The 12,534-nt window shown below is 41.2% G+C and overlaps 1 protein-coding gene and 1 long non-coding RNA gene across 3 annotated transcripts; one reads left to right on the top strand and one right to left on the bottom strand.

Annotated features, from left to right (window-relative positions):
* Nucleotides 1–111: 111 nt before the first annotated feature.
* On the top strand, nt 112–2,385 carry LOC121903246. The gene is made up of 2 exons (XR_006098002.1): nt 112–299; nt 1,207–2,385. It is a non-coding gene; the product is annotated as an uncharacterized LOC121903246 (long non-coding RNA).
* Nucleotides 2,089–12,490, bottom strand: rnft2 (ring finger protein, transmembrane 2). Of its 2 annotated transcripts, XM_042420086.1 has the most exons (10): nt 12,375–12,490; nt 12,153–12,230; nt 10,623–11,137; nt 10,454–10,530; nt 9,708–9,808; nt 9,198–9,351; nt 6,319–6,468; nt 4,019–4,084; nt 3,782–3,883; nt 2,089–3,244 (listed from the first exon to the last, which is right to left on the bottom strand). In XM_042420086.1, the coding sequence occupies exons 2-10, from the start codon at nt 12,197–12,199 to the stop codon at nt 3,110–3,112; spliced, it is 1,347 nt and encodes a 448-aa protein (XP_042276020.1). In that variant the 5' UTR covers nt 12,200–12,230; nt 12,375–12,490; the 3' UTR covers nt 2,089–3,109. The 2 variants fall into 2 exon arrangements, with proteins under 2 accessions (XP_042276020.1, XP_042276019.1); XM_042420085.1 differs by lacking the exon at nt 12,375–12,490 and having other exon boundaries at nt 12,153–12,344.
* Between the last annotated feature and the right edge of the window lie 44 nt (nt 12,491–12,534).

The following is a 12,534-nucleotide window of genomic DNA, read 5'->3' as shown; positions in this document are numbered from 1 at the left end:
CGATAGAGCAGCCTCTGCTCCTGCCGGGAGACTCCAGCTGCAGCGCCCGCAGACCCTCGCCGTGCTCCGTGACTCAGGTGCTCGCGTCGCGCCTGCGGAGGATCGGGGACCAGCTGGAGAGCAGCTGGTCGGCCGAGGAGACGGACGGCGGTTACAGCTGCGGGGACAGGGGGTCGGTGGTGGTGACCGCGAGAGGTCACTTTAAGAGCTTCCTGTGCACCGCAATCCGCCTCACCGTGCTCGTGCTCTTCGTCACGAGGAGACACTTGTAGGGCGCGAAGCGGCAACAGCAGCAACAGGTGAGTAAATAGTGTCACGTCACCTGCGCGAGCGTAGTGTTATTGATGTGAGTTAGCTATGACCGCATACTTTTATAAGGGAAATTGCCCAATGCTGATCAAATAGCAGTTACATATATTTCCTGCGCCGTGTTAAAATAACTTTGAACACCAGAAAGCGCGGGATTAATTTTATACGACAATTTTAAAGCGAATTGCAGATTCACCTGTTAACCCTGCAGGTACTTTAGACACAAGTTTTTTCTTCGGCGCCCATCTGTGAGTTTTATGTTGTTTGTCCTTTTTGGAAAAACTGACAAAATGTAAATGTGTTTTAAAAGAGTGTTTCATATACATTTAATTCAACATAACATGAACTCCAGGTGCCCAACAGTTGTTAATGCAACCACTTATTTTGTTTTATTTGTTATGAAACATGTTATGCAGCCTGCAAACTACATTTTTTCCTTCAATTACCTATAGTTTGATACTCGACTACTTTTCACTTCCCAAAGTTTTAAATGACTCCACTATGGCGATCAATCACATTCAATAAATATTTCATGAGGACGTTTGGAGTGGCCAAGGATGTGGTTTTCATCTGTAACTCCTGTCTTTTTTCTTTGCTGTTCTGTTTATCTTAAAATGTCCTTAATCTATACATTGGCCATTGTTTCTGTTGCATAAGAGACGCATGATTTCCTGGTTAAAACGTTTGAGAAAAATGTATATATATACATATATATTTGAATGAGTGAGGTGGATGCTTAATGCACGCAGTTAACTACATTAAGAGTATAGAAACTATGTGGACAATGATGTATTTTTTAGACTTAGAGTGCTGATTGCACATTATTAATTGCGGTCATGATTTTTATAAATCTGTTACTTTTATGAAACCTCATCTGCATATTTCTATCTGATATAGATGGTGCCTTTAGGACCGTGTGTGAAGAAAAGAGACGGGCTCACATCATTTGCACTAAAAAGCAGTGGATGCAGGAGAGTCGGATGATGCGGATAAATTGTGCAACGACCGAAGGAAGAGAAGAAGGAAGAGGGGTTAAATGTGTTTTTTCCCGGTCGGAACTGTTTGTCTGACTAACTCCATGTGTCACAAAGACTTACTAAGGCCCAAATGTGGATGCACTACCGAGTCTCCAAACGAGCTGACACACTGAAACCCAGCAGCCCGTTCTGCCCCTGCGTGACTCTCTGATTCTGTCATGCCACTAACAAAACGGTGATGTAATCCTCCCCTGATACAGTGGAGGGAAAAGCTTACTAATAGGACTCATTTGAATCCTCACCTCCCACGGAATGAACGCATCACTGACAAAGGGGTTAAACTGATCAAACCTTCAAATCAAATGTATCTAGGCTGTAATTTGTGCAGCAATCTTGAGATATACCGGTTTGGGGTTTCATAATGCACTGTACTTTTTTTTACATAAGCTATACTGTAACTGTAATGTACATAATCAGAGGATGAATGTTTTTATAGATGTTTTTTTTTTTACAGTGTTTAGATGATGTTTACACACTTCCCTGTGCTTTGGCGTTATCTGTTCGGGCAGTGTTAAGTGGCTTTCATCATAAACAAGATAAAGGACCTGTGCATAGGAAGCTATGCTGTTATGCTGTCTGTGACTTCTGGAAATAAGCTTTCTCTGATATTGTGTACTGTGAGCGGAAATACTGAGACTGTCTTTTATAATATGTGTTTTATTTATACTTCAATATTTCATATGGATTTTTAGAGGTAAAAAAGAATGAAAAGCTTTTTCTGAAATAAAGACAAACTGCTTGATAAAGTAAGCTAAAGTGCTTTAATTTGAAACGGAAAAATTTCTGCTCTGCACTGTGCATTTTGCATGAAAGTCATACTGTCTATTATGCAACTCAAGAATTAATTACTTATATAAACAATATTCACAAGGAATGACAATGAAATCAAATTTGCAACATGGATTATCAGATTTGAGCTCCTGCCATTCATGATCCACACCACAGTTACTGTCCACATGATACAAATCCATAAAATGTTACTCCCTGGAGCCAGAAACACTTGTTTTATGTACTGTTTACATTCTAAAGAAATTAAATTTAAAAAAAAAAAAGAAAGAAAATCACACACCATATGTTCATTACTCAATATGCAAATAACCTTATAATTAGCCAACCAGGAACTGTTACCGACAGAAAGTACAAATGCTTGATTTGATTTTTTTCAGTTACAGTTTTCACTTTCATTAAGTTTCATTTCAATTTCAAATATTGCAAATTTTAAAATATCAGATAAAATTAAACCAAATACCAACCCCAGACTAAAAAGTATATAGAGAACAAACAGACCTGCTCAAATCATAATTTGGTGCAAAATTTCCCACAGATACAGTGTGAGTGCTGTTATTATTTACATTATCAAACTAAATCAAAGGGGCTTTTTTTTTTAACCCAGTGTCAAGTGAAAAATGATGTGTTGTTCACAGTTTACAACAGTGCCTAAAAGTCTACATATACACAATATCGAGACTATTGTCATGACTGTGAGGATCAATCTTATTGGATCATCTAAAGTTCTATTAGGTGTCTATAATTTGGTTGATGTACAGCATGTGGCTACTGCGGCCGATTGAAATGTGATTAAGAGATGTTCTGTTCTGGTCTTTTCAAACGCCTGCCACAAACCGTTTGCTGCTGCAATAAATTAGACTCACCCTGACTTATAGCACTACCACACTTGATATAAAGAGAGAAAGACACACGCTATCGTCTAACTCGCATTACAGCACGACCACATCTTCCTGGGTGGTGTTTGAAATGTCAGTTTAGTAGATCTGGAAGTGAGCCGAGGTGGTGCCGTCCTTCCAGCAGCGCAGGGTCTCGATGACGGTAGAACGACACAGGGGGCACGTTCTCTCCCGGTCAAACCACAAACACAGGCAGTCCTCGCAGAACACGTGCTGCAGAAGAACATAACGTCATCGTTATCAATTGCAGGCAGAGAAGCAATAAATGAACAACTAACCTATCTCCCTGAGATCTGGATTCTTGATGTTTACACTTTCCATCCTGCAAGAGTTTCCTGTGTCAAAGGGTGTTGTTCAGTAACTGATGATGATCTTTTACCTCCCTTAAAAAGGACCACTTAGGTATGATATTTTCAAATAATAACAGCAGTAGTAAGGAAAAGGCAAGTAAACAGCAAACTGTTTAAACAGTGGTTTCCTTTCCTGTTTATACTTAAAACTTAAGCAAGTTAAAATCAGTTGAAAATCCTTGTTTTTAACCAACTTCCGGTAGATTAACTTCTCACCTTACTGCAATGATGTTGAAGCGTACTTTGGGCGTATCAGTGCACTGTGACATCACTGTTGGGTGTGGTTACAGCTGCAACACACTTCCTTCTATTTTTTCATTTTCAACTAGAGAGGGCAGTGAAACACTGCTTTTCAACCTAGTTACTCTTTACTCTTCTGACTAGTTGACTGAGTCCTTACCTGACAGAGAAGGGCTATGGGGTCTCTGAAATCAGCCTGACAAATAGCACAGACATCGCCCGCCTCGCTGCACTGCTGACTGCCTGCCCTCACTCCGTAACTCTGGAAGAGACAAAAAGAATGACAGTCAAAATGATTAAATGTATTCTAAGTCGTCCATGAAAAAAACTCAAAGCTGAGCATATCTGTGTTTGTTTTACTGAAAAGTGAAACGAGTAAGATTGGTGTGAATCTGACCTGGGAGCTGCAGAACATGACCAGGGCCTTGCGTATGGCAGACACACGTCCACAGATGTCGAAGGACTGCAATAAGAAAACAACCCAGTACAATTAGCTTTTTATGATATTGACAATAACAACTGCCCACCAGACTTCTTATTTAGCTGTTCTGACTTTATCTGACCTGCTTCTCATGTGTTTAGTCTGTCAGTTCTCTTAGATCTGATCTTTTACTGTTTGTTGACAAGACTAAGGCTGTCTATGAGGCTGCTGTTAGGCACAGTGTAGCTTTGAGCTAAATGCTAACATCAGCATGCTAGCATGCCCGCAGTGACAATGCTAACACGCTGATGTTTAGCAGGTTTTAATGTTAACCATGCTCTCCTTCTTAGTTTAGCATGTCAACATTTGGTAATTAGCGCTAGAGACAAAGTAAAGCTGAGGCTGATGGGAATGTCATTAGTTTTGCACGTATTTGGTCATAAACCAAAGTATTAGAGCAAATAAAAGCCTGACTGGAATATGGCGCTTGAGGAAAAATTAGGTGATCACAAAGTTATTACAATTCGTCCCGAGGGGAACATGAAAAGCTTCACCAAATCTGAAAGCAATACATCCGATAGTTGTGGAGACAATTCAAACAAAACCACAAATAATCATATGATGGTGCTAGAGGACACCTCATCATCAAAGTCCATTGGATTCATCCATTGGGGACCATAAATGTCTGTACAAAATATAATAGTTATACATCCAATAGTCATTGAGATATTTCAGTCTGTACCTAAGTGGTGGATCGACCAACATCGCCATCCCTTCACCCATGCATTTCTAAAAACTAGACTGGACAGAATTTTTGTGTAGCAAGTTTTAATGGAGATTTAACCAAAATGTATCATAAAACCAAATAATAAACTGGAAAACAGGACACATCAATGCATGTAATCTGTCACCTGTTGATTTCAATTGGAATAAAGCTATCGTAAAGCTTCCTGTTTTGAAGATTCAAACTGCAACAAGTCTGTTTCGCTAACCTTTGTCTGTCCTCTTGTGTGATAAAACAGCATGACAACAATGAATCAACAATGAATCAACAACTGACGTACATCAGCACTATAGTACTGCATCTTGCCACGCACGCCCAGGAAACTGTCCACCCAATTCGGCTGAACAAACTCATCGTTGACATCTACATCCGGTGAATCATTGGTGTGTTAAAAGAAGTTGAGACTGTAACTGTCAACTCGCAGTGCAGAACACATGACGGTGACCACCTTATTGTGTAAATGAAATTCATAATTGCATCATCTATCGGTTTTACTATTTCAGCCCCCCACTCGAAATCATGACTGACTCGAGAAATGATCATGGCTCAAAACAAAAATGAGTCAAAAACTTTTCAAGTTCCTTCATTTCACTGCTTGGTTACCGACCTCGCCGTGAACTCTTAATTGTTGGGTTCCTCATTCCCTTCGCTCTTCCTCTCAACGCACCATCTGTACACTCAGAGACCAGTTCAGATAAAAGTCCCCGCTATAAAGCAATACAATGACCTATGGCCAAGAAAGGGCATTTCCCAACCTAAAAATACTAAACAAAATTAATTTGGAGGGAATTTACAAAATGACGAGACTAGTCTACAGCCATGCTAGCAGCTCTGTGACGCTATTCTTAGGCACCTCTGTGATTTGAGCTAAACAGGACGCCAACTCACCCTCAATGAACTTTCCTCTTGAGAGACTTTTGGTCACTAGTAGAGGACTGGGGCTGGGGTATGCTAAAAAAACACGACTAGTTTGTACGATATGTCATCCTACCACGTTGGAAGGTAAAAGCGTTTATAGTTGTTCAACAGGCCACACTTAAAACAGGGTGAAAAGCTGGCCGTCAAAGCGAGGGGTGAGAAGTGATTAATTATTTAACAGGACACATTTTTAGACAGTCTCTCTTGGAACGCATTTATAGTGTTGCACTCATTGTACACAGAAATTATTGGACGTAGCCCCCTGAACCCCCTTCTGTTGGTGTAGACTTGATGCCTTAAGAATATGTTGTTATCCGACACTTTTATATGATCTGATTATACATCCGACCCTTTTATATGAAGGAAACAATGAACAACAGCCTGAGGTGAGGCTTCAAGCTTTCAGTAGCACTATTATTCAGATTTTAAGCCTTTTTTTGATGGTTGTTTGCAATGTTACTGATGTAGGAACTGAAACCTAGTACATCTACACTGATGGTAAGCTGTTCTGGATACGAAGTTCAACTAAAATGTAAGAATAAAACTAAATGTTTTGCAACTATACAATAATTACCTTGCAGAGGCTGTAGATGATTATGAGTGTGGCACCCAAGAAGTAACTGTTAGAAGGGTCTTCTCCCATGATGTACTTGTACCACAGCTGGATGGGCACCAGAGCCCGAAACAGCTGGCTGAGCTCCTCAATCAGCAGGTAGAACTTTCCCTGGACAAACACACAAAAATCAAGACACCAGTTAGGGAGAAGATTTACATTCTTTGTCTAAACCCATATGCAGATGGCAGCGACTGTGACTAAGAAATCAATATTTTTATATTTATAATAGCAGCGCTTTTGACGAGGAAGCGACAGAAAGGATCCAAGTTTGAATTGAATGGGAAAAAAAAATAACTAAATTGAGACAGTATGTCCAAACTTGTCCAAAAAAGCAGAAAGAGCTCAAGAGCTTCAGGGCACTCTTCTATCTAGTCAAGAGCAGTGCGGTATTAAAAGCTTAAAACAGCATGCCTCCAGCACAAACATGGCCAGTGTCCAGAGCTCCACAGTTTCACAGCGGTACAGGCAATTTCCCCACACTGCAAGAGAAAGTGGCAGCAGCTCTTTCCACCTGCTACCCAGTGCCCACATTAAGCCCAGCCCTACGGGGGCTTGCTAGCTTCCTTTTAAAAAAGACCTCACCTCTCCTCAGTAATCACAGAGAAGAAATGAAACTCTAAACAAGTCCTGACTGCCACCAAGTGTGTTAGGTGAACTGGGGACGGTTAAAAAAAAACAGAGGCGATTGAAATGAAGGCGAACTCGATTCCTCGATGGCCCCCGTGGCATCCCAGCTTGCATAATGACTTCCTGGATGTTAGCTGACAAAGATTGATGACTGTGGGTAAAGAGCCACAAGCAGCCGAGTTGGTAGGGGAGGAAGACCTCTGCTAGCGGCTAATTCATCTTCCCTATTGTCCCCTCAGCCTCGTATCCCACAGTGCCCATCACGCCCACGCAAAAACTGTCAAATCTCAGGTTTTGGACACAAGCCAAGGAGTTTGAGTAAGCGTCACTGCAGGCCCTGTTTCAACAGTTTCCGGCTTATATGGTTTCTTTTTTTTTTGTCTGATCTGTTTATTCAGCACTGAACAGAGAAACAGACATATATAAACACAATCTCACTATTTATTTACTTTGAGGACAGGTGGATGGCGGATATCTTTGGTTTTCAATTGCTGCTCAACCCAGAAATGACTTGTCGTTCAGTGTGGCCAGTGCTGTGACATCTTCTTTAAAATGATTTTCTTTAATAAAAAAAAGGGGGACATATCATGCTTTTGGTGATTTTTTTTGTTCTTTTTATACTGTGATGCCAGATGTCTATGTTAAACAGGGTCAAAGTTCCAAAACAACAAAATACAAATTAACCAACCATTACTTGCAGTTTTTCTTGACTTTTGACTCATGCGTCTTGTGCTTTTTTTACATTAAATCTCTCTTGACGCAAACCCAACAGACACGTAGAGCTACACCAGCAGGGCAAAAAATAAACCACAGATTTCATATTGAGAAAACCAAATTTAGGAACTACTCCATTTTCCAAAACACATCTCTTACACAACAATGAAAATACATACACACTTCGCACGCAAGGATGACAATACACACACACACACACACACACACAGACAGAAGACATTAGCAGTCTAAGCCTTCAAAATGAAACCGTTGCTCAACTTCTGTGTACATGCCTGCAATCACTAGTGCAGACTCGCACCGACTGCAGTGATTATGTTGGTTCATTAGTGCAATGAACTCGATGGGCTGATTATCATATGTAAATTCATAGAGTTCAGAATAGAGAGGACTGTTTGGCCTCTGTGAACTAAGAGAAGAAGATGATATGATCTGGAGGATCCCAATCAAAGCTGTCGAATTCTGTATGTACATGTAGCGTATCTGTGTATGTTAGTGTGTGTGTGTGTGTGTGAGAGAGAGAGTGAGCGGAAGGTACAGGTAATGGTCCAGCTCCAGGGAGGGATGACCTCATCCTTCCATCTCCCTCGAGGGCAAATGAGCTCAGTTGCTGGCTGCCGTGGTTCTGATAGGCCTGCAGGTCTGTTTATCAGTGGAAAATTTAATCCTAATACTTTGTAACCTCTGTCCCCCCCTGCGTCTAACACACAAACACATACCAGGAATATGAGCTGCACCTGTATGGAAATGGAAGTGTGTGTGTGTATGTGTGTGTATGTGTGTCTGCAGTTATATTCTGCTGCCTAGGGCTAGACCAACTGAGCACGCAGACACCCACATGCGCATGTTCACCTAAGGAGTACCGTTTAAAACCTTATGAATACAAAACAGTTTCACACTGTGACCCTTTAGCACTTTCTTCACTCAGTGGAATATTTCATCATAGTTTGGCAAATGCTTTTTTTTTTTTTTTTTTGTTAATGATTAATCAAGTTTCTTAACTTTGAACGTGAACTTTCTGTAACTCATTCATTGTTTACAACATATTAGGGATAAGCATTCATATAGCAGTTTATAAAAAAGTCAGATTAGACACCTCTCGAGCATGCCGTACAACATGCTTCTGGTCTACACGCTGATGTGTTTAAAAGGACAAATCCAAGCCTGCAGGCTTTTATAGTGTTAAAAGCTTTTACTGTGAAGCAGCTGCAAGAAGTTTAAGAGTTACTGTCACTGGAGTTATCCTAATATAGCTTAAATGAGGTTTGGAAAGGTCCTTTTTACATAATCAATTACCAAGCCATTATAACTGTATGTCTAGATCATTAAATGTGTGGTTCATAGAGCTGTATGCACTATTAGACTTACACTCACTTAAAGTGTGCCCCTTGAAAAAGATGTCAAAATGGGGATATTGATAAAAGTCACATTTTCTGTACATTTAATACAGGTTAGAGACACAAATGTGGATTTCTTACCCTGGATTTGAAGGCCAGGAGAATCTTAGGCAGAAAGAGGACAAAGCATTTCAGCCCGATGGTGAAGTATTTAAGGACAAAGTCTGTGATGCCCACCGCCCAGATTAGATCAAAGAAGTCAAAGCTGTTGAGGTTGGGTTTGGCAAATATGAGGCTAGAAGAGGAAGAAAAAAAATATATATATATATATATCAAGATGACCTGTTGTTGTGTTAGCTCAGGTGCTATCACTGAGAATTGGCAGAATGAGAAAGAACAGCCAGGCAAATGTATAACATAATATAAAAAAAAAAAGCTCTGTGGAATAAAAACAAAAACAACAAAAAATACTCACAGGACAAGACCAGACAAGAACAGCAACACTCCCTACAGGAAATGGAAGTAAAAAAAAAAATAAAATGGCTTACACAACACAAAATGAAATGGAAAAAATTCAAAGTAAATCCAGCATAAAAGGATGGCAGCCACAGAAACACACAGCTACTATACAAATACCTGCTGGTACACTACCTGTTGTGCAGCTCCTCGTGATTGAATGTGTAATAGATGTACACGATGTTCCCTGCGAGGAACATGACGATCCACAGAGCGACGAATACAGAGCGATCCTCCTGGAGACATAACGCACACACGCTCAGTACTATTTAAGCATCATTACAATAATAAAATCATACAGTTTTTTTTTTTAATATAAAACCAGAAAAAAAATAGAATATGAAGCATTATTAGTCTGTCTGACTCTGAGCTTGTGTGTACATGCCATAGTCACAGTTACACTCTGGGGCATTTAATATTTTCACGATATATTTTCATGATATGGCCTAGAATTATTTATTATATCACATTTTTTCAGCACTTGCCATCAGTATATGATAATAAATTATTGGATGGATTATTTCCTTGATTCCCAAAGATCAAGGTGACATCCTCAAATGTCTTCTTTGGTCCTGACCAACAGCCCAAAGATATTCAATTAATTATCATAGAAGACTAAAAAAACAGACATTATTCACATTTGAGAAGCTGGAATCAGATAATTTCAACAGGTTTTCTTGTGTGCTGTGTACCTTTCTGTCCACTGTCACCGCTTGCATTCTTGCATGCATGTCTTTTGTGTCAGTGATTGATGTATTTTATCTGGTGTACGTGCTTTTTACGTCTGTGCTTCTGTTTTGCATGACTCGATTAGTGTCTAATAGTGCGGTACAATGTTGTTTTCATCCATTCAGTCCATGTAAGTTCATATAGTCGTTTACCCGTAATGAAACTTGGTGCCTGAACGTGGAATTGGCATAGGCAAATGTGCTGGCCATCCCCACACACACAGCAATACCTGCCACAGAGAGATGTGACATCATCAGTAAACCACACCTTAATAATAATTGTTTCATATGTCCTTAACCGTTACTACACAAGCCGGTTTACCAAGTTTATGCTGGAAGCAGACTTTAGCCAACAGAATGAGTATGAAGGGGAAGCCCCTCTGCAGCCAGGTGACTACTGCCTTCAGCTCAGACAGAGCGGGGGCCGGGGTGGACGGGTCCTCCTGAGCCTCCTCCCTGGAGCCGTGCCTCTCCGAGCCAGCTGCTGTCGTGGCCTGCTGGAGCAGAGAGGAGGTCCTGTGCTGCAGGGGCTGGTGGTGGAAGTGGTGGTGGTGGTGATGGTGGTGCTGTGGCGGGCGAGGGAGGAAGGGTCCACCCTCCGAGCGGTGGGGGCCACCTTCTTCCCTGGATGATGCCGTCATCTGGATAAAAACTTCAGGGGGAGAGCCCAGGACTAAGCCGGCTGCCTGGAACTGGGCAGAGGAGACAGAACCAGAGGGGACACCCACTAAGCCGGAGAAGAGCTGCTGGGGTGAAGCAGGTGAGTCGGGCTTCAGGCAGTCGAACACACCACCTTCATCCAAGCTGCTCTCCGATCCCAGAGTTTGGCTACGGCTCCTGATTGGGAAGAAAAGAGAGAGGATCATTTGTCCGGAAGATGGCTATGCTTTATTTATTTCTCTATATGGGAAAGCCTCCACTCCTCTGGAAAGGCTTTCCATCAGATTTTAGAACCTGGCAAAAGGGATTTGCTCCCATTCAGCCACAAGAGCATCATCCAAACGGTGTTGGATGAGGTCATGGCTCTATGCAGGCCAATCAAGTTCATCTACACCAAACTGGGAAATCAAATTGTTTATGAATCTGGCTTGGTGCACAAGGTCATTGTCAAGTTTAAACAGGATAGGGCTTCCCCAAAACTGCCACAATGTTAGAAGGACACTACTGTCTTAATATAACTGTTTGCTGTACATTTGCAGGTATGTTTACATGCTGTTTAATGTACTAATGTGCTGAGCAGCTTCTACGCCATCTACCCTGCACACTGATATTAGCGGGGCACTTTTCACCAGTGAATGTTTGTTAGGTCAGGACAAAAAGTGTGTTCATGCTTCTAAGTGAGATAAGGAGACTTAAGCAGGAAAGCTCAAGTGCGCTGTTGTTCAGAGTGTGTGGCTCTTGTGTTGTGTAGCAGGATGCTCGATGACAACAACACATTATCGCTTTATGCAAGATTTAATTTTGCTGAATCGAAATAAAGTCGTCGGCTACATAGATGGGTATCTAACCATCAAGTGAATGCAAAACAAGGGGGCGCTGTCATAAAACCAAAAACTTATAAATGTATATCTTTTGGTTTTTTTGGTGTGGTTTGGGGTTTTTTCTCTCAAATGAGAATAGAACAGTGCAGATATTTATACTGTAGGAGAAAAAAAAATGCAATTTAATTTCAGTTGGGCTTTAAGATTTGTTTTTGACCGAAATTAAAGGGCCTTGCAAAAACCATACAAACAGCCCCAGAGTGTATGTTTGAAGACAAGGGAGCCGACATACATTTCACCATACAGTATATGAAAACAATGCACTAATAAAAGGCTTTCAAAGGCAGTTTCTGAAAGCTCCTTATCCCCACCTTTCAGAGGGCATGCCATCCGTGTTGCTGCTGTGTCTCCTCTGCATGGCATACCGCTCATCACCACATGGTTCAGACCTGCAAACACACATCACCAACCTCAGTGTCTGACTGTCAGAGACGCCGGGCTTATATATATGTATATAGCTCACATCTTTAGCTACTCTGCTCCATGTGTGTTTTGTGCGTTTCAACTACATACAACCGTGCAGACGACTTTACCTGAATTAGTTCAGTGAATTCTCCTTCGGCGTGTTTCATTTTTTTTGTTTAAGGTTAGCTAGCTTGGGCTGTTTTGCTGTTGCTGTTAAAAGACGCTCCTGCGGTCCTACTCGTAAAAACTTCCGGTGTGACGTCACGCCTGACCAATCAGCGTCCTCTC

This window comes from Thunnus maccoyii, chromosome 9, assembly GCF_910596095.1.
Source record: "Thunnus maccoyii chromosome 9, fThuMac1.1, whole genome shotgun sequence".
NCBI classification, from domain to species: domain Eukaryota; kingdom Metazoa; phylum Chordata; class Actinopteri; order Scombriformes; family Scombridae; genus Thunnus; species Thunnus maccoyii.
The sequence above is the reverse complement of the archived record's forward strand: the minus strand, read 5'-3'. Positions and strand labels throughout refer to the sequence as shown.